General features: G+C 42.0%; 1 protein-coding gene across 7 annotated transcripts in view; it reads right to left on the bottom strand.

Annotated features, from left to right (window-relative positions):
• The window catches only part of LOC138741297 (polycomb protein SCMH1-like), a 154697-nt gene that overhangs the window by 67213 nt on the left and 67267 nt on the right, over positions 1-20217 (bottom strand). For 3 of the 7 annotated variants that reach the window (XM_069895138.1, XM_069895139.1, XM_069895143.1), the window contains one exon: positions 2307-2377. The exons of 2 other annotated variants lie outside the window; for them this stretch is intronic. In XM_069895138.1, coding sequence (XP_069751239.1) covers positions 2307-2377 — 71 coding nt within the window. Of the gene's footprint in view, positions 1-2306; positions 2378-8534; positions 8686-9117; positions 9180-20217 lie in introns of those variants that run through there. 2 more of the 7 variants (XM_069895144.1, XM_069895142.1) reach the window with 2 other exon arrangements.

Here is a 20217-nt window from a genome sequence, read left to right as displayed (position 1 = left end):
AGCAGGCCTTTCACCCCAATTCATCCAGGCTGACTACTTGATGTGGACCCATTCGCTTGCTTTAGGAATGTTTCCTCCAAACTATGTCAATGTCTTAAATCTTTTAAATGCCGTAGCTCGTTCCACCTTCTGTGTGGGGGGAAAAAAATTCCCCCTCAGCTCCCTTTTAAATTGTTCCCTTCCCACCTTAAATCTGTGCCATCTTATTTTAGATTCCCCAACTCTGGGAAAAGGAGCACTCACCTTATCTATTCCCCTCACGATTTTACATAGCTCTATCAGGTTTCCCCCCCCACTCCCCCCCATGGAAAGAGACTCCGCAGTGAAACACGAAAGTCTGCAGACTAATAAAAACCACAGAGAAGTGCTGGAAGTGTCTCTAGGAGGTAAAGCTATATTACCAACGTTTCGGGCCAGAGTCCTTCCTCAAGGTACAAGCAAAAAGCAGCCAGGCTTCTTATTTCCATTGGCAATAAATCTTCGTCTCCTATAGATGATGAAAGACCGGCTGAGTTCCTCCAGCATTTTGGTGTGTTTTTATTAGATACAAGGATAGGAAAGGTTTACAAGGAATTTGGACCAAATGCAGCTGAATGGGCCTAGCCCAGAATGGTAGTGACGGGTTGGGTCGAAGGGCCTGTTCCGTGTCACGATTTGATGATTTTAACATAAGTACCTTTACTCAGATGTTCAGTAACTGAAGGTCTGAAACAGATACAATGATATGCAAGGGTGACACCAAGCACTTCAAAAGGAGCACTGATGGTTACTTGAGTGGGCAAGTGTGACAGGTGGCAAATAATGGGAGGAAATGTAGAAATGCACAATATTATGTACATGGAAACTGGCTTCAGAATGCTGCTCTTCAAGATAGGGGTCTCCTTGCACATTAACACAGTAACACAGTCAGTTAGCACACAGGTTCAGCAAGGAAAGAGAATATTGGCTTTACTGTCAGGAAGGCGGAGCAGAACGTCCTGTTACCAATAGACTAATGTTAGGAGATAATACCTGCAGTAGTGTGAACAGTTCTGGTCTTTTATAAGAAGAAATAAACTGCCCATAGAGATCAATTGCTGATGAAGCATTTATCTCCTGAAGAATAAAACTGAACAGATGTGACAAAGTTGTTTTCCCATGGTTGGGGAGACAAGGACAAGAGGGCACAACTTCAGGATCAAAGGGCGCCCATTTAAAACAGAGATGCTGAGGAATTTCTTTAGCCAGAGTGGTGAACCTCTGAAATTTGCTGTCACGGGCAGCTAATGGAGGCCAAGTCGTTGGGCGTATCATGGTATCAAAGGTTATGGTGAGAAGGCAGGGGAGTGGGGCTGAGTGGGAGAATAGATCAGCTCATGATAGGATGGTGGAGTGGACGACAGGCTGAAGGCCTTCTTTATCTTATGATTAGAATCTGAAGAATGAGAGGAACATAGAAAATTCCAAGGAACCTTTGCAGGATAGGTGATTCCCTTCATGGTAAATCTAGAACCAGAACAGTAGAGCTTCAAAATCAGGGGTCACCATGAGGTGGAAATTCTTCTCTGAGAATTCTCTACTCCAGTAAGCAGTGTTAAATTTATTCAAGAAGTATCATTCAATCTGCTTTTGAGCCAAAGGGGAGTTGTGAGAGCAAGTGATCACCACCCCAGATCAGAGGAGGGTGATCCTATTGAACGGAGAAGGACCGAGAGGCCACAAGGTCTACACCGACTACTTACTTTCAGTGAAGTCCCAATTTGAGATCACTAACTTCACATGCTCCCTGCAGTACATAAACATGCCGGAGAACCCCAACAGGCCATGCAGCATCCATAGGAAGTAAAAGGTAGACGGCGTTTTGTGCTCGAGATCTTAAAAAGGAACCTGAAGAAGGGCCCAGCTTTGAATGGCCGCCTGCCTTTTTACCCTCTGCGTGGCCTGCTAAGGTTCTCCAGCACTTTACCTTCACATCCCTCCTGCCCCCTACCCTGACCATCAACCTTGGCATTCAAATTTCTCTACCAATCATAATGCGCAAAACATTTTGCCCAATCGAGAACCAATTTCCAACACAGGAAAACAAATGGGAGAAGGGATGGGCACAGAGATCACATGACTTGAATTCAAAGGAACTATTAGATAAGGACTCTTGAGCATCACCAGCAAACCAGATGGATACCAGTGACAGGTTGTGTCACTCACTTTAATAACTAACGGTGTACGTTGTTAGAAGTAATTCATGCTGGTGACCAGTGCATTGCAGAGAATTCTAAGTCTACATTTATGATTACAACACACTTTAATACAATAAAAGCCTATTTCACCTGCTTAAAGCAGTAGGAAGGGGCAGCAACAGCGCCTGTCTCCTTAAGGTATTTGTCCCAACTGAAATGACCTGAAAGCAGAAACAAAATGATAAGTAAATGAAATTCAACAATAGGGAAGACTAAAGGGAAAATAAAACTATTTCCTCTCAAGTCCCCAATAATAACACAAACCTGCAATTTTAGAAAATGTACTTGGCATTTCCCTCCACGTATTGAAAGTCAAACCTGCAGCGTGCAACAGGTCGAAATAACGATTCAGTACTTGGGGCTGATTAAATCAGGGTGTGATATTTTCTTCACTGTGTTCTAGAGCACTCATCAGGTTTCTAAATATCCCCGTGTGGCCGGGAACCAGATCAGTTACAGGATTTAAGCTGAACTCTGGCTGTCGAATAGGACAAATCTCACTGTGAAGGTCTGGAAATTTAAACTTGAGGAACCAAAGCTGGATTCAAATCATTGGTATGCATAAAGGTGACTGCAAATCTACTCCCAACAAACAAACAATCTGCTGGGGACTTCAACGGGTCAAGGAGCACCAGAGGGAGGGTTCCAGCCCCAAATGTTCTTTCTCTCCCACTACTGCTGCTTGTCCCACTGAGCTCCTCCAGCAGAGTGCTTGTTGCTGCAGATTGCAGCGTCTGCCATCTCCGTAAATTTACTAGATTGCCGTAAAAAACCATTCTGGTTCACCAAGCCCCATGGGGGAGATAACCTGCTGTGGTTTCTCAGATTCTACTATATCATGGTAACCTAAATGACTTTTTTGGAGTCCCTGAAAAAGGCCTAACGAGGGACAATTCGGGGTGGGCAATGTGCTCGAATTCCAGGAAATGTCTGCATCTATGAGTAACTGAATAAAAAACTTTACACCTAAAATATTTTTTGAACCACAATTTATGACATAATTTAGGAAATGCAGCAGCAGATTCAAAACCAGAAAGCTCCTACAGACTGATTAAGACCAGATAATCAGTTCCAGTAATCAGTATTGAGAGGACATTAGGTGAAACATGCCAGTGGAGGAACTGTTTTACCTGAGCCTTGGTTTCACATTTCATCCAACAGATTTGATTGATTTTTGAACTTTCAATTTATAAACCTTTGTTGCGACACTTTTGATTTTGATTAGGGTACATCTTTATGATTTAGGAATTCATTAATTTTGCTATACTTTGCCTAAGCAATCCTAAAATACCTATTATTTAATCCTCCCCTCTTTTAAAAATTATGAATTATTGATAAAAACATATTCCAAGCATGCACTGCTTTTGGAAATGGGTACAGCCAGTTCACTACACCTTGTACACTGCAATGGATGAGTCAGGCAAGATAACTGTGCTAAATTTGATACGGAGGGGCATAAAGTACTAACTCTGTTGAATGTCAATAGCTCTGGAGCCCAGTACACAGACAATGGCATCAACTGGTTACACTGAAGACATCTATGAGGCGCTGCCTCAAGAAGGCAGCCAACATCATAAATGACCCTCATCACCCTGGTCACAAGCTTTTAGAACCATTGAACAATACAGCGCAGAAACAGGTCTTTCAGCCCTTTTAGTCCATGCCAAACTATTATCCTCCCTAGTCCCACTGATCTGCACCATGACCATAGCCCTCCAGTCCCTGTACCTGTTCAAATTCTTAAAAATTAAAATTGAACCCGCATTCACCACTTCAGCTGGCAGCTTGTCCACGCTCCCACCACTCTCTGTTTGAAGAAGTTCCCTCTCAACTTTTCCTCTTTCACCTTTCACCCATATCCTCTGGTTTGTATCTCACCTACCCTCAGTGGAAAAGCCTATCTACATTTACTCTATCACCCTCATAATTTTAAATATCTCATTCTTCCAAACTCATGGAATAAAGTCCTAACCTAACCTGTTTAACCTTTCCCTGTAACTCAGTTCCTGAAGTCCGTGCAACATTAGAGGCAAGGACGATTGGTGTAAATGGTTAGCGCAACGCTATTACAGCGCCAATGATCGGGACTGGAATTCGAAATTCATGCTGTCTGTAAGGAGTTTTTACATTCTCCCTGTGTCTGAGTGGGTTTTCCCCCGGGGCTTCATTTCTTCCCACTGTTCGAAACGTACTGAGGTGTAGGTTAATTGGGTGTAAATGGAGAGCAGGGGCTCGTGGGCCGAAAGGGCCTGTTACCGTGCTATATGTCTAAATTAAATTAAGCATCCTAGTAAACCTTATCTTCACTCTTTCTATCTTATTGATATCTTTCCTGCAGTTAGGTGACCAAAACTGCACACAATACTCCTAATTTGGCCTCACCAATGTCTTGAACAATTTTACCATCACATCCCAACTCTGATACTCAATACTTTGATTTATGAAGTTCAATATGTCCAAAGCTATTTACAACCCTACAGTACCTGTGATGCCACTTTCAGGAAATTATGTATCTCTATTCCCATGTCCCTCTGTTCTACCGCACATCTCAGTGTCCTACGATTTAATGTACATGTCCTTTCTTGGTTTGTTTTTCCAAATTGCAACACCTCACACTTGTCTACATTAAATTTCATCTGCCAATTTTCAGCTTATTTTTCCAGCTGGTCCACGTCCCTTTGCAGGCTTTGAAAGCCTTCCTTACAGTCAACAACACCTCCATTCTTCTCACTGCTCCCTTCAGGCAGAAGGTACAGAAGCCTGAAGACCATCACCTCCAGGTTCATGAACCATTTTTTTTCCCAGCAGCTATCAGGGTCTTGAACCTCCCTAAACTTCTCTAATCCTAACCATAAACTACTCTGGGACTACCAAAAGATATGTCTGCACTATTGCAACATTACTTTTGTTTGCACTAATTGCAATTGTGCATAGATGTTTTTCTATCACTCATTATTTATCATTTCCTTTGTGCCTTATGGCTTTTTGTGACAATTTCATTGATACTATTTTAGTTTATCTTACCTGTGTGGCCACAGTAAGGAAGAATTTAGGTGCATCGGTACACTGTAATTATGCATATGACAATAAATTCTCATTCATTGGTACCTGGATATTTTTGGTACAAATCTAAGATCAACAAGTGTACTGACAATCTGACAGATAACCAGTGGCTTGTGCAGTCCTTGGCAAGGACTGAAAACTGCTGCACACTTGAGGGTAGAGTTCGCTGAGTAAATCCATCAAAAGGGCATTATAATACACCTCACACTGGCCATTCTTCACGCTCATTGCCCTAAAACAATTTTTTCATACATAAAAAAAAATCAGAGAAGGCTTTTGAACGGGTAGAATGGAATTATTTATTTAAGATTTTTAGAAAAAAATAATTTTGGGACTGGTTTTATTCAATGGATTAAGTTACTATATTTATTCCCTTCTGGCTCTGTTCTTACTAATTTTCAGAATTCTAAACCATTTAGACTTCAGCGTGGAATAGACGAGGATGCCCTTCAAGTCCATTGATCTTTGACCTGGCTTCAGAACCCTTAGCTATCGCTTTTCGAGAATCTAATGATATTTTAAGGAAAGCCACAGCCCCATAAAGTTTTTCTTTATGCTGATGATTGTTTTTTTTTTTATTTCTAACCTTCAGACCTCATCACCTTCTATCCCTTCTTTAATTTCTAATTTTTGTCAATTTTCAGGTTATATCTATATAAGAGTGAACTTTTTTTCCTTTGAATAAGTTGGCACTTACTTTTAAAATTGTAAGAAACCAATTTACATATTTGGATATAACAATTACTAAAAACTATAAAAAATTTATTCGAAGAAAATTTTCTCACCATAATCGAACGCTTTAAAGAGCCGTTATCAATTTGGTCGCCCCTCGCTTTATTATTGGTTGGTGAAATTAACTATTAAAATGAATATGTTACCAAAATTTTTTGTACCTTTTGTAGGCTTTGCCCATCTTTATTTCAAACTCGTTTTTGATTGCCCTTGATTCTATCTTATTGTTATAAAAGGAAGAATAAACATCCATGCCTAAAATCAAGTCCATTTACAAAAAATTAAAAAGAATGGAGGTTTAGCCTTACCAAACTTTAAGTTTTATTATTGAGCAGTCAATATACAAAATCTTACGTTTTGGCTATATTAATTGTGAAGACTGTCAAATATGGATTTTTTTTGGAATTTAATTGTTACAATTTTCTTATTTCTCTTCTTTGATCCTCAATTACTCATCTTTAAATACCACCACCACTTACCCATTCTCTGTAGTTAATACATGGACATCCCCTCTCCTGCCCATGAGCCCAATGACTTTTCGCGTTATATCCAAATTCGCATTAAATCAGGTCATGTTAAATCGGGGTTCCACTGTATTTATCTTATGGCTAGGTGGGCACTGTTGCTCAGATGGAGGGATCTTACTCCGCCAGGTCAACTGTTGATTAATGATGTAATTTTCACTCTGATAAGAATTCTGTCTTCCTTTATTTTGGCCAAACAGCTTCTTTCTTGGTAGAGGGTTTAGATTTTCTTTTTTATTAAAAATAAAATATTAATACCATGTAATTTGTTTGATTGAAAATGTGGGGTACCTTGGAGGAAATGATATGATTTAAGTGTAATGATTCTTTTTGACTTTTAACATATATCCTTATGTCCACTATATTCTTTTTGATGTGAAATTTCAATGTTAATAAAAAATATTGAAAAAGAAAATTGGGAGGTAAAATTGGTACAAGGTCATCATGGGTGGGAATTTGCAAGATATTCAAGATTAGACCTCAACATACTTCAAATTTTTTACTCTCGCTGACAGAAAACAGAAACTGCAAAATCCCCTGGGCCTTGGAAATATCATTGGCACAAACAAGTCATTTGATATTTAGACCACTGAAAATTAGCAATGTCGAACAGAGCCACACTGTACCAGGCAGATTTTTAAAAAAATATTAAATCAATTAACTGCTGGCACTAAACACAAAATATGTTTGGTGGGTTTGTGCCATTTGACTTTTGGCAAAACTGCAAGCGTAGTAAACACATTGGCCATTTAACTTCAGTCCTGATTAAACAGATTGTTCACTACTGTATCTCCAAAGAACAGCTGATGCAGTAATCCACGCATAATTGACTCAGAGTGGCAGAATGGTCCTGCTAGTTGGCTGGTCCTGTTTATTCGCCTCAGTCGGTACAACCTCTCCTCACTTTTTATGATTACGCAGAGTCCTGAAAGGAATCAGCTGCCTGAGATCAAGAGCGAATTTCAGCAAACAGTTCCTCTGTCCAGTGAGGAGGGAGCCCCAAAACTCAGCTCCCACCACAGAATGGCTCTGGTGCAGATGTTTGCCACGTGGCCCCTCTTGCAATGAGCTCCTAGCTCCAAGTTCCCAACAAAACAACCCTCAATTCTCCTTCCAAGACCCTGATTGTTTTCATCGTCGAGTTAGTGTGGCACGGTTAGCGCAACACTATTTCAATGCTAATGACCCGGGTTTGAATCTAACGCTGCCCCGTGTCTGCATGGGGTTTCCTCCAGGCGCTCCAATTTCCACCACCATTCAAAACATATGGGGGGGGGGTACATTAATTTAGGAATAATTGGGTGGCACAGCTTTAAATGGCTGGAAAGGGCTCAACCATGCTGTAAATAAAATTTTTAAATTCCAGATGCAAACTGTTCTGCTGAGACATGCTTTACCCTCACACCCCTCATAAGAATTTTAAAAAAAGAAAATATTGGAAACACTCAGCAGTTTGTATTGCACATTGGGAGCCCCTTGTGAAACAGCGGAGTGGGCAACGGAAATTCACAAAGCTCAGATAAATCCGTGATATAACACTCTTACATGTGTATCAATCTCTATTTTATTTTGAGCTCGCATTTATTGGTGCAGACGATGTGGCTTCGCACTTCAAAAAATTGCATGTCCATTTGGGAATGCAACCTACCCAAAATGTAGGGATTCACTTGAATGCCACCAGATGTAGAAGACCACCATTCAGCTCACTAAGTCTATATTGTCCTTCAGAGCAATCAATCTTTTCTCTATCAGATGCCCATCCAACCCCCATAGTCATTGCCCCACCCCTCAGTTCTCCTATTACCCCATCACTCATGTTTGAATCTGGCACTATTTGTATGTTCACCCCATGTCTGCGTGGTTTTCTGCCAGTTGTTCCGGTTTCCTCCCACCCTTTAAAAATATACGGGGTTGTAGCCCATACAGGGCACAATCAGCTTCTTCCGAGTTGCAAATAAAATTTTTTTAAAATTAAAAAACAAAAATCGCAGCCAATTACCTAACAACCTGCATATATCTGGCTGGTGAAGCCCCCACGGTCGCAGGGAAAATGTGAAACTCCACGGCAGTCAGCAACACAGGTCAGAATCGCAGCAGTCTCGAGAGCCCCAGGCCAGCTGCATTACCTGCCACAGCAAAACGGGCAGCATCTGTAGAGAGAGCAGCGGGGTTAACATTTCAGGTCAAACACCCTTCATCAACCTGAAATATTAACTAGTCCCTCTCCACAAATGCCAAATTTGAACTTGGCCACTTCTAGTTTTTGCTTTATTTCAAATTTCCCATGTTGACAGTTTTTCGATCACCTTCGTCTTGCTTTTCTATAGACGACTGTAAAGCATCCCATAAATCTTCTCCAAAGCATTTGTACCAAATTTGTTTAAGAGTAGAAAAACTGCCACTCAATAAATGTGTTAATATTCACAGGAAATAAGCAATTTAATCTTTACCCATTTTAAAACACACATTCATGCTTACATGCACAATGAAAATTGTAGCATTTCAATTCCAAATTAGTTTCCATGAGCCCTCCCAGCACAGGCATCTGTCTCATTGTGGCCCAAAAGAATTGAAGCACGTACTGAGATTCAGGAGTGGGATAACCTCCGCTGAAAAGAACATGCATGTTCACATCGAGCCCCAGATGAACAGAGGAACGCCCTGTATGACAGCAACATGGGGCACAGAGGAGAAAGGGACAAAACTACAGTCAAACCCCACTAAATACTACTTCAATCAACGCGAAATTCAGTCACCGTGATTTGGAAAACTGACCATTTCCTGCTTTACGTGTGTAATTATTCAGTTACCGCGAGATCTTTCTGGAAAACTCGAGTTACGAGTAGACTGTGTGAACGGCCCTAAATAGAATAGGCACAAATGACAGTCAGACCCAGTGTGTGCTCCCCAGTAAATACGGATAAAAGAAAATGTGGAAAAGAATCTGACAATGATATTAAAAAGAAAGGCAATTACTTCCGAAGAAAAACTTGAAGTTATTAAACATGAAGAAGGTGCTAGCAATGTGAAAATTGGACATGATCAGGGCTACGAGTCAACAGTTCGTACAATTTTAAGTAAGAAGCACAAATATAAAGAACAAGGTGAAGTTGCTCCAGCTTCTATAAGCGCAGAAGTCCACTTATGACTGAAATTGAATGGCTACTTCGTCTTTTGATTGAAGATTGTAACCAAAAGCGAATACCACTTTGTACAAAAAGCATTCAAACTAAAGGCTTAAACATTTTTCGATGATACATTTCAAGGGAATACTGAAACTTCTGCTGCAAGTTTGAGTTGGTTTGACGGGTTTAAACATCGAACGGGATTACACAACGTGGGAATTCCAGAGGAAGCTGCCAGCGCTGATAAAAAAAATGCTGCTGCAAAATTCCCAGAAAACTTTCAAACAGGATTTGAATTTGTTGAAGCCACCAAGGATTTTTAAATCTAAATGTCAATTCTATCATGGAAAGAAGCATGAAAATTCACAGCAATTTTGAAAAAGTGATCGCTAGCTAGAGGAAATTGTATAATGAGGAGAAAAAAAAATCAAAATCTGTGCAGTCAACTTGGGACAAATATTTTTTCTAAGAAATAGTTTTGTTATGATGTAATTATGGAATAAATGAAAAATATAATTATTTTTATTAACTTTAACAGTTTTGGCATTATATGCAGCTGAAAGTTTTAAAAACATTTTTGAGGGATAATCTGAAAGGATGGGGATTAATTGTAATTATTCCCTTGATTCTATTGATCGCTTAACGTTAATTCATTTTACGAGTAAAAATTGGATGAATTAATCGCGTAAAGTGGGGTTTTCCTGTATAATAATACCTTGGTCAAACTTTATGACAATCTTATGAGTTTATCATCAAAAATATTGTTCAATATATATGCACATCAGCGCCTCTACTTCCTCAGGAGTTTGCGGTGAGAAGTGCACTGACCAGCTACATCATGGTCTGGTATGGGAACACCAATACCTCAGAGCGTAAAAACCACATCACAGGCAAAACCCCCTACCCAACATTGAGAGCATCTACAGGGAATGCTGGCGTCAGAGAGCAGCAGCAATCATCAAGGATCCAACTGCTACCATCAGGAAAGAGGTCTAGGTGCCACAAGTCTCGCACCACCAGGTTCAGGAACAGCTGCTACCCCTCTACCATCAGACTCCTCAACAACAAACTCAATCAGGGCCTCATGTAAGGACTTTTAGTTTTGCACTTTATTGATTTTTTTCCCTCTCTCTCTATTGCACAGTTGTTTACCATTCTTTATTTGTTTATACATGTACGTTGGGTAATTTTTTTTGTATTACCAATAACTGGTCATTCTGCCTGGCCTGTGGGGGAAAAAGGAATCTCACGGTTATATGTGATGTAATATATGTACTCTTAGACACTAGATCTCAAATCAATGTACATATGCACCAAAAAGGGACTTGCAAAGAAGAACTGTAATTGAATTAAATTAAAAGGGACAAATATTCTAAGGAGATAGACAATAGATATTCACAGGAATCCTAGTGCATAAAAAGAGATTTGCAATATTACAGACAGTACTTTTGCGGTGTTAGAGCAGTCCCTGATTGGTGTTACGACAGGAGGTTTGAAGACCCTGTTAGCTGTTGAAGTGAAACGATTCCTGAACTTGGGGGTGCTGGTCTTCAGGCTTCTGTACACTCCACACAAAGGAAGCAGCGAGAAGAGGTTGTGACCAGGGTGATAGGTCTTCTTGAAGCAGCACCTCACATCAATGTTGGCAATGGATGGGAGTTCAGGGCCTGCCATAAACCTGGGTCAGTAAATGTATTTAAGAAAGAGATTGATAGGTTCCTGATTAGCCGGAGCATCAAAGGTTATGGAGAGAAGGTGGATAGTGGGGCTGGGTGGGAAAATGGATGAGCTCATGATTAAAGGGCAGGGTAGACTCGACGGGCTGAATAGTCTATTTCTGTTCCCATGTTTTATGGCTATGTTTGATACTTTGCAGCCTTCTGCATTCCTGGGCACTTGAATGACCAAACCAGACTGTGATGCAACCAGGCTGGTTTGCTTTGTTTCAAGGTACCCAACTTAACTATGAGCTGAAACACTCGGCCTCGCTGTTACCCGAAAACAAATTTGCATTGAACACTTCAATGACCAGTTGCCAATCCAAATGTTTTCTTCCTGAATTAATGCCAATTTTTGCAAAGGCCAGATCCTTGAATGAAAGCCCTTATATCCTGAGCTTCCAACAGCATTCAAATGCAGAGGGTCCTCTTGATGAGAAAAAGGCAAACTTCAGCAATAAAAATCCTGAACGGAAATGTGAACAGTTTTCAAAAGCCTTGGATATACAGGAGGTGTCAGGGAAGAAAACTGCACAAATTCAACCTAAGAGGCATTGAGGATTCAGAATTGGCTAAAATTAAGGAACCACCCATTCAAGATGACAATGAGGAAATTTGTTTTAGAGGCTTTGTAACTCTCTTATACCTTTCATAGGAGGGATTGACAGGTACTTCAAAATCTAGGATCTAATAGGGTAGTCAGGAACACGTAAGTGAGGATACCACCAAATTAGCCATGACCTCACTGATTAGACTTGAGATCAGATGGAAAGCAATTCCTGCTTCATGTTGGGACATCTATGGTCAAAATGAAGACAGAGTGGACAATCAATTTCAAAAATAGCTAAATTTAAATTTTCCTCTCAAAACTAGCAGCACCAATGTTTTTCTCCCCCTTATGGTGGCATTGTGATGAAGTTATTATATATATTTTTAAAATTTGGACATACAGCACAGTAACAGACCCCTCCAGCCCAGAAGCCAGTGTCACCCAAATACCCCAATTTATCTGCATACCCCCCTACGGTTTGAGGGTGGGAGGAAACAAGAGCACCGGAGGAAACCCATGCAGACATGGAGAGAACATACCAACTCCTCATAGACAGCGCCGGTTTTGAACCCAGGTCGCTAGTGAGGTAATAGCATTGCGCTCACCACTTCACTAACTGTGCCACCCATTGAACCTGCCGTCTGGAGACCTGGACTAATAGCAGCTGTGAAATTTAAGATGAAAGCTCCTGTATTAGGATGACCACAAACCAATCGGATTGTTGCAAAACACATGTTGACCAGAGTCCTCCGGAGAGTGAATCTGTTCTTATCCCATCTGGGTTGTATGCAACTTCAGAACCACCAATGTGATCGATTCACAAAATGCCTTCGAAAGGACACAGCAAAAAAATAGGCTCAAAGATACCAGGGCAGCCACATCCAGATCCTGAAAAATGAATTATTCCCAGCAAGGTGCAACCGCACTGCAAAGCTGGTAGTATTACCTAACACTAGCAAAATCTGCTGTCAGTTGGAAGACAACGTACCATTGCAGAGACAGAAGTACACAATTCCTGACCAACACTCTCGTGTAAACAGTTTTGTCAGCACACCTTCTTTCAGAGATGTCACACTGGCCTTTCACGTAGATATTAAAATTCCATTGTGTTACTTTGCACTAGAATAGAATCTTTTACTTCCCAGAGTGACCTGCTAAATTTCTCCAGCACAGTTTTGTACTGTACTTGAACCCTGCCTTTGCAAATTTACTTGTTTCAGTTCAATAGAGCCCTAGATGTCCCCTCTCAATTTACATCGCCAAAAGAGGATTATCTTTGCAATATGATGCTGCTATTCATAGGAGCTGGCTGTGATCTATTTCCTATACTAGAATAGTAACTATAATTAGAGAGTGGATGTTGAACAATGGATGATGATCCTTTTTTAATAATATTTTGTTTGCTCATTATTTGTGGTGATTTATTTTAGACCAGTGGTTCCCAGACTTTTACTGGCTGCCGCCATCTTGGCCTCCAGGCCACTTGCCAAGCACCTCATCCCCATACAATGGCACTGGGGTGGGGGGTGGACAGGGTTTAGTGACGGGCTTGTGACAGCACTGAGTGGGGAGAAGGGGGGGGGGGGTTTAGTGGCGGCACTGAGTGGGGGTAGTTATACCAGTACAATGTGGCAACCACTGAGACCAGCTGTCACGAGAACACCTTGTCGCCATTTATTTTGCTCACAACTGCCACCCCGAGTCTGGCCAGAAAATTACTGCACTGGCTCCTTCATTAAACTTTGCAGCAGAGTGAATAAAAAGACTTGAAGGTTCAGAACATCCCCCTTTTTCCTCACCATCCCCAGAATTAGCCCATTGTTTACTCCACCATTCAAATCATGAATGATGCTTTTTCTAAAAGTTAATTTAATAGACAATAGGTGCAGGAGTAGGCCATTCAGCCCCTCAAGCCAGTATCGCCATTTACTGCGATTATGCTGATGTTCCACACTCAGTTCCTGCCTTCTCCCTATAATCCCTCGACTCTACTATTTTTAAGAGCTCTATCCTACTCTTTCTTAGTTAGAGAATTGACCTCCAGTCCAGAGAATTGGCCTCCACTGACTTCTGAGGCAGAGCATTCCACAGATCCATAACTCTCTGGGTGAAAAAGTTTTTCCTCAACTCCATTCAAAATGGCATACCCCTTATTCTTAAACTGTGGCCTCTGGTTCTGGACCCCCCCCCCCACCCCCCAACATCAGGAACACGTTTCCTGCCTGTAGTGTGTCCATTCCCTTAATAATCGTACATGTTTCAATCAGTTCTCCCTCATCCTTCTAAATTCCAGCGTATACAAGCCCAGTCGCTCCAATCTTTCAATGTACGAGGCACAAACCCATGCAGACAAGGAGAGAACGAACAAACGCATGACACGGTAACAGGCTCTTTCAGCCCATGAGACTGTGCTGTCAATTACACCCAATTGGCCTACAATGGTGGGAGCAAACCGGAGCCTCTGGGGAAAACCCAGGCAGACACAGGTTACAAACTCCTTACAGTGTGGGATTCAAACCCCAGTCCCAGTCGCTGGTGCTGTAACATCCTTGCACTAACTGCTATGCTAACCATACTGCCCTTTCACTTTTAACCCCATTCTCCATAGTCTTTGATGCCCTTACTAATCAAGAACTTATCAATCTCTGCTTAAATCCACACAATGACTTGGCCTCCACAGTCACCTGTGGCAACAAATTCCACAGATTCACCACCCTCTGACTGAAGAACTATCTCAGATTCACCACCCTCTGACATTCTTTTATTCTGAGACTGTGCCCTCTGGTCTCAGACTCTCCCACATCGGGAAATATCTTCTCTACATCCACTCTATCCAGCCCCTCTAGTATTCGGAATGGTCGGATCAGATCCTCCCAAACTCAAAATTTGGCCAAAAGCCATCAAATGTTCCTCATACATTAAAACTCTCATCCCTGGGATCATTATCGCAAACATACTCTGGTCCCTCTCCTGCACCAGCAAATCCTTTCTTAGATATGGGGCCTAAACTGCTCGCAATACTCCAAAGGTAAATCACTTTAATCTGTGGACACCTTGGTGAAGTAACAACACAATGGTGGAGAAACTTAGTCAGTCAAACGGTATCCTTCATATAGCAAAGGTAAAAATACATAACCGATGTTTCAGGCTCAAGCCCTTTATCAAGATGTGGAAAAATGTCAGCAGGAGTCCAAACCAAAGAGTAGGGGAGAGGCAACAAGCCACTGTCTCCAACACCATCTCCAACTTCACCTCTGGTCACCTCCTTCCCACGGCCGCCAACCCCATTGTTTCCCATCCCCACACTGCTCGTTTCTACCTTCTACCCAAGATACACAAACCCAACCATCTGGGTAGATCCATTGTTTCCACTTGCTCTTGCCTCACCAAACTAGTTTAATTTTACCTTGACTCTGTCTTTTTACCCCTGGTCCAATCCCTCCCCATCTTCATCACACTCCATCTCCATCTACACTCCCTCTCTTCAATGATTTCCGATCCTCATCTTCATGATGGATGTCCAATCCTTTTCTACCTCCATTTCCCATATAGAAGATTTTAAAGCACTTCACTTCTTCCCCGAATAAAAACCCAACCAGTCACCCTGTACTAACACCTTCCTCCACCTGGAAGAATTTGTCCTCACTCTAAACAACTTCTCCTTTAATTCATTTCACTTGCTCCAAATCAAAGGAGCAGCCATGGGCACCCGCATGGATCCCAGCTATGTCTGCCTGTTTGTGGGCTTTGTGGGGCAATCCATGCTGCAAACCTACACAGGCAAGGCCCTCAACTCTTTCTCTGGTATATAGACGACTACATTGGGGCTACCTCATGCACCTGTGATGAGCTTTTCAACTTCATTCACTTCATGGCCAACTTCCACCATGATGTTAAACTAATCTGGTACATCTCTGACAACACTCTCCCCTTCCTGGGAGATGTCTCCATCTTGGTAGACAAGCTTTTCACTGACATCACAACTACCTTGACTACACTTCCTCACACCCTGTCATCTGCAAAGATTCCATCCCCTTCTCTCAATTTCTCTCATCTCCACCTCATTTGTTTCCAAGATGAGGTCTTCCAGTCCAGATCTTCCGAAATGTCTGCCTTCTTCCAAAAATGTGGCTTCCCCTCCACCATCATCAACTCAGCCCTCATCCACATCTCCTCCATTTCTCACTCATCTGCCCTGGCCTCCTCTGCCCCCAGACACAAACTCAGGATTCCCCTTGTCCTCACCTACCGCCCCACCAGCCTCTGCATCCAACATATTGTCCTTGGGTATTTACAGCCTTTACAACAGGATTTCACCACCAGACACATATTCCCCTCTCTGCCTTTTATAGGGATTACACCCTCCATGACTCCCTTGTGAACTCATCTCTCCCCACCAATCGCCCCTCCGGCACCTTCCCCTGTGGTTGCAGGAGGTGCAACACTTGCGCCCACACCTCCTCCCCTCACCACCACCTGGGGCCCTAAACAGATCGCTTTGCTGAGCACCATCACTCCTCCACATCCGTGACAGGGACCTCCCAGAAGCCAACCATTTCAGTTGTGTGTCACACTTCCATTCTCATGTCTGTCCATGGCCTCATGTACAATCCCACCAACACTCTCGGTAAATTGGAGGAACACTACTTGATTTCCCGTCTGGGCACTCTCTACTCAGTTGGGATGAATATCCACTTTTCCACTTTCTGCTAACCTGCTCTCTTCCCCCCTTCCCTCTCTATTCACTTAGCCATCCCTCCTCCCCTTGCTTGCTGCTGTCCCCTTCCTCCTTTCTCCACCTATTATCTCCTGCCTTTGCGACCACACCCCCAGCTTACTCTTTTATTCGGACGCCTGCTGACATTTTTCCATACCTTTATGAAGGGCTCAAGCCTGAAACATCAGTTATATATTTTTTTCCTTTGCTCTATAAAGGACACTGTTTGACTTGCTGAGTTTCTCCAGCAGTGTGTTTTTACTTATCACAGTACCCCACATGTGATCTGACCAAAACCTTCAAAGCCTCAGCATGACATTTTTGTTTTTATATTCTAATCCTCTCAAAATGAATGCTAACATTGCATTTACCTTCCTTACTATTGACTTAAACTGTATTATGATTGCAAATCAAATGGATTGTTGCAAAACCTACATGTTGACCAGAGTCCTTCAAGGGAGGGAATCTGTTCTTATCCAGTCAGGCAACTCCAGAACTACCAATGTGATCGACTCTCAAGCCTTCAAAAGGACTCAGCAAGCAAATGGGCTCAAGGATACCAGGATAGCTACACCTAGATCCTGAAAAATGAACTATGCCCAGCAATGTGCAACCACACTGCTAATCAGGTCAGCATTACCTAACACTAGCAAAGTCTGCTGACGGTTGAAAGACTAGATGTACCATTAAGTTGACCTTTAAGGAATCCTGCACTTGGACTCTTGTCCTTTTGAAGCTTTTCCCACTTATATAACCATATAACCATTTGCGGAGCGGAAACAGGACATGTTGGCCTTTCGAGTCCGCACTGGTTCACTGATTTTGTGCGCCCTCTTCAGGCATTGGTCCCAGTAGATCTTCATTCAATAACGATGGGCGAATTCAATGCAGGTGGAATCAGATAATAGCAAAACTATGAGCAAACAGATTGGCTGTCTGTGTACCAAAAATAGTAAAACTCGACGAAACTGGATTTATTAAGAAAAGACAAACAATGGACAATATCTCTAAGTTCATTAACTTGTTTATTTTTTGTACCAAGGGGTATGACCATACACCATCTCCCACTTCTTTGCCCATTCTCCCAACCTATCCAAATCCCTCTGCAGACTCCGAACAGTTCAAGCCCTTCAGAGGAAAAAATATCTGCTGTAATCACATTTCTGAGACCCCCTTCCCAAATCTCTGCGAGCTTTATCTTCACGAAATATTCAACAAAATTATCTTCAGTAATAACCTCTGGCAAAACATTCTCTACTTCATATCCCTCCAGGAAATGAATAATCTTCCAACATCCACATCTGCCTTCCCTGTTCTACTCCTCAGCAAGTGAATACTTTATGGTGAAAACTAATACATATAATATTCAGGTCAAAGTTCATAGAAACAGAATAAGCCAGTGCACGAAATCAGATTAAACACGTTGCTTGCCTTTAATACTTAAAATGTATAATGGTACCCATTTTTAAGATTGAATGCATTTGCTGGAACAGAGGCTCAGTGTGAAATTGTTTTATTCATCAAGATGGCACAGTTAGCCTATACAGCAGAGCATCATTTAATCAGGCGTGTGTTTGAATATCAAAACTAACCCAGCACAGACTCTGGAGACTGCTTATAGAACCAGCAATCTATAATACAAGGCCATTATGCACACATCCAGATATCAACCACTGATCCTAATTGGTTCAAACAGGAACAGGCTCACTTCACCATCCCCCTACTCCCTGCAGTTCTCTCCTCCCCCCACCCTTCCCCAAATTACTGAAAAGATAAATTTCAAGTCAATGCAGGTACGTGGAAGCAGAAGAAAATAGTAGTAAAAGGGAACCCTGTCCCTTGAGCTTATTCCAGCATTCAGTACAATGAAACAGTAAAACACAGGAGCAGGTCCTTCAGCCCGCCTTATCCACGCTGAACACGATGCCGAAGTCAAGGTAAAATTCTGTCGCTTGCAGGTGAATCATATTTTCATGTGCCAGTCTAGACGTTGTTTAAATGCTACAATTGTATCTGGTTTCACCACACCTCCTGGTGGTCCATTCCACTCACTTACCACTAAAAAAAACTTGCCCATTCTCCCAACCTAGCCCAGGCCCTCTGCAGACTCCCTGCTTCTGATCAGTTCCAGACCTTCAGGAGAAAACAAATCTGCTGTAATCACATTTCTAAGACCCCTTCCCAAAGATTCCTCCTCTCATGTAAAATGAATGTCCCACATATATGATACTTTTACCCTGGGAAAAAGATTCTAACTTTCTTCCTTTTTAATGCTTCTCATAATTTTATAATGTTCCTATTAGTCTCCAATGTTCCAGAGAAAACAACCCAAGTTCATTCAACCTCTCCTTGTTTCTCCTACCCTCTAAACCAGGTAACATCCTGGATAATCTGGTTGGTACCTTTCCAAAGCCTACACATTTGTCCCATAATAGCCAATCTGTCCCACATGTTATCTCCTCTTCTTCGTCAGTATCCCCTAGCCCTCATTCTCTGATCTATCAAAATTTTCCTACTTCCTCCTTAAATTCCCTCAAGATCCTCGCTGCCACATCATTTGGGATGGAAGATTCCTGACATTCAGTATCCTTGGTGAGAATAAATTCTCACAACTCTGTTTTAAGTAACCGCCCCCTCATTTTTCAACCATCTCCCCTTGTTCAAGATTCTCATTCAACATCTACTTTGTCATATTGGTATATTTAAAGCAGAAGTTGATAGGTTCTCGAGTTCTTCTGGGAGTTTGTTTTGCTCGAGTTTACAGCATCTATGGTCTCGTGTCTCAAAAAGAAAATTGTTTGGCTAATGCCCAATCAGATCTTAACCCCTTGAAATCTCTCCTCTATAAGGTCTCCCTGATACAAAACATTTTTGAGTGGCATGGTACCATCACTAATTTGGGTTCAAGTTCCAATCCAAAGATCCAAGCACTTCCTTGGCAGTCACTTAACTAGTGACCTATCGTGGACACTCAACATCTCCTCACTTGTCAGGAAGGCGCAACAGTGACTTCAATTCCTGAGAAGACTGAAGCGGGCAAGGGTACAGGCTACTATTACGTCAACCTTCTATAGGACCTCTATCGAGACAGTTCTGTCCGGCAGCATCACAGTGTGGTAAGGTTGCTGCAAAAAAATAGATCGGAGGTCAATCCACAGGGTAAAAGTGGCAGAGAGGATCACTGGAGTCTTCCTCACCCCCCACCCCCCCCCACCCCACCCATGGATGTGATCTACTAGGATTGTTGTATCTAGAGAGCGGACAAAATTAATGAAGACCCTTTCCACCCTGCACACTATCTTTCAGCAGCTCTCATCAGGAAAGAGCTTTAGGAGCATCAGATCCACTGCTGCCAGATGGAGGTACAGCTTCTTCCCTCGGGCAGTGAGAATGCTGAACGACCAAAGGAATAGCTCACATTAACCATCCAAGATTCTCATTTGTACAACATTTATTTATTTTTACAGATAAAAATGCTTGTCCTGCATATGTATTATTTGTCTGTATGTGTGTTATGTCTAGTTGTGTGTCTGCATGTTTTGCATCAAGGACCAGAGAATGCTGTTTTGTCA

The sequence above is a fragment of the Narcine bancroftii genome, chromosome 8, assembly GCF_036971445.1.
Source record: "Narcine bancroftii isolate sNarBan1 chromosome 8, sNarBan1.hap1, whole genome shotgun sequence".
Lineage (NCBI taxonomy): Eukaryota > Metazoa > Chordata > Chondrichthyes > Torpediniformes > Narcinidae > Narcine > Narcine bancroftii.
This window is presented reverse-complemented; position numbering and strand designations above follow the sequence as displayed.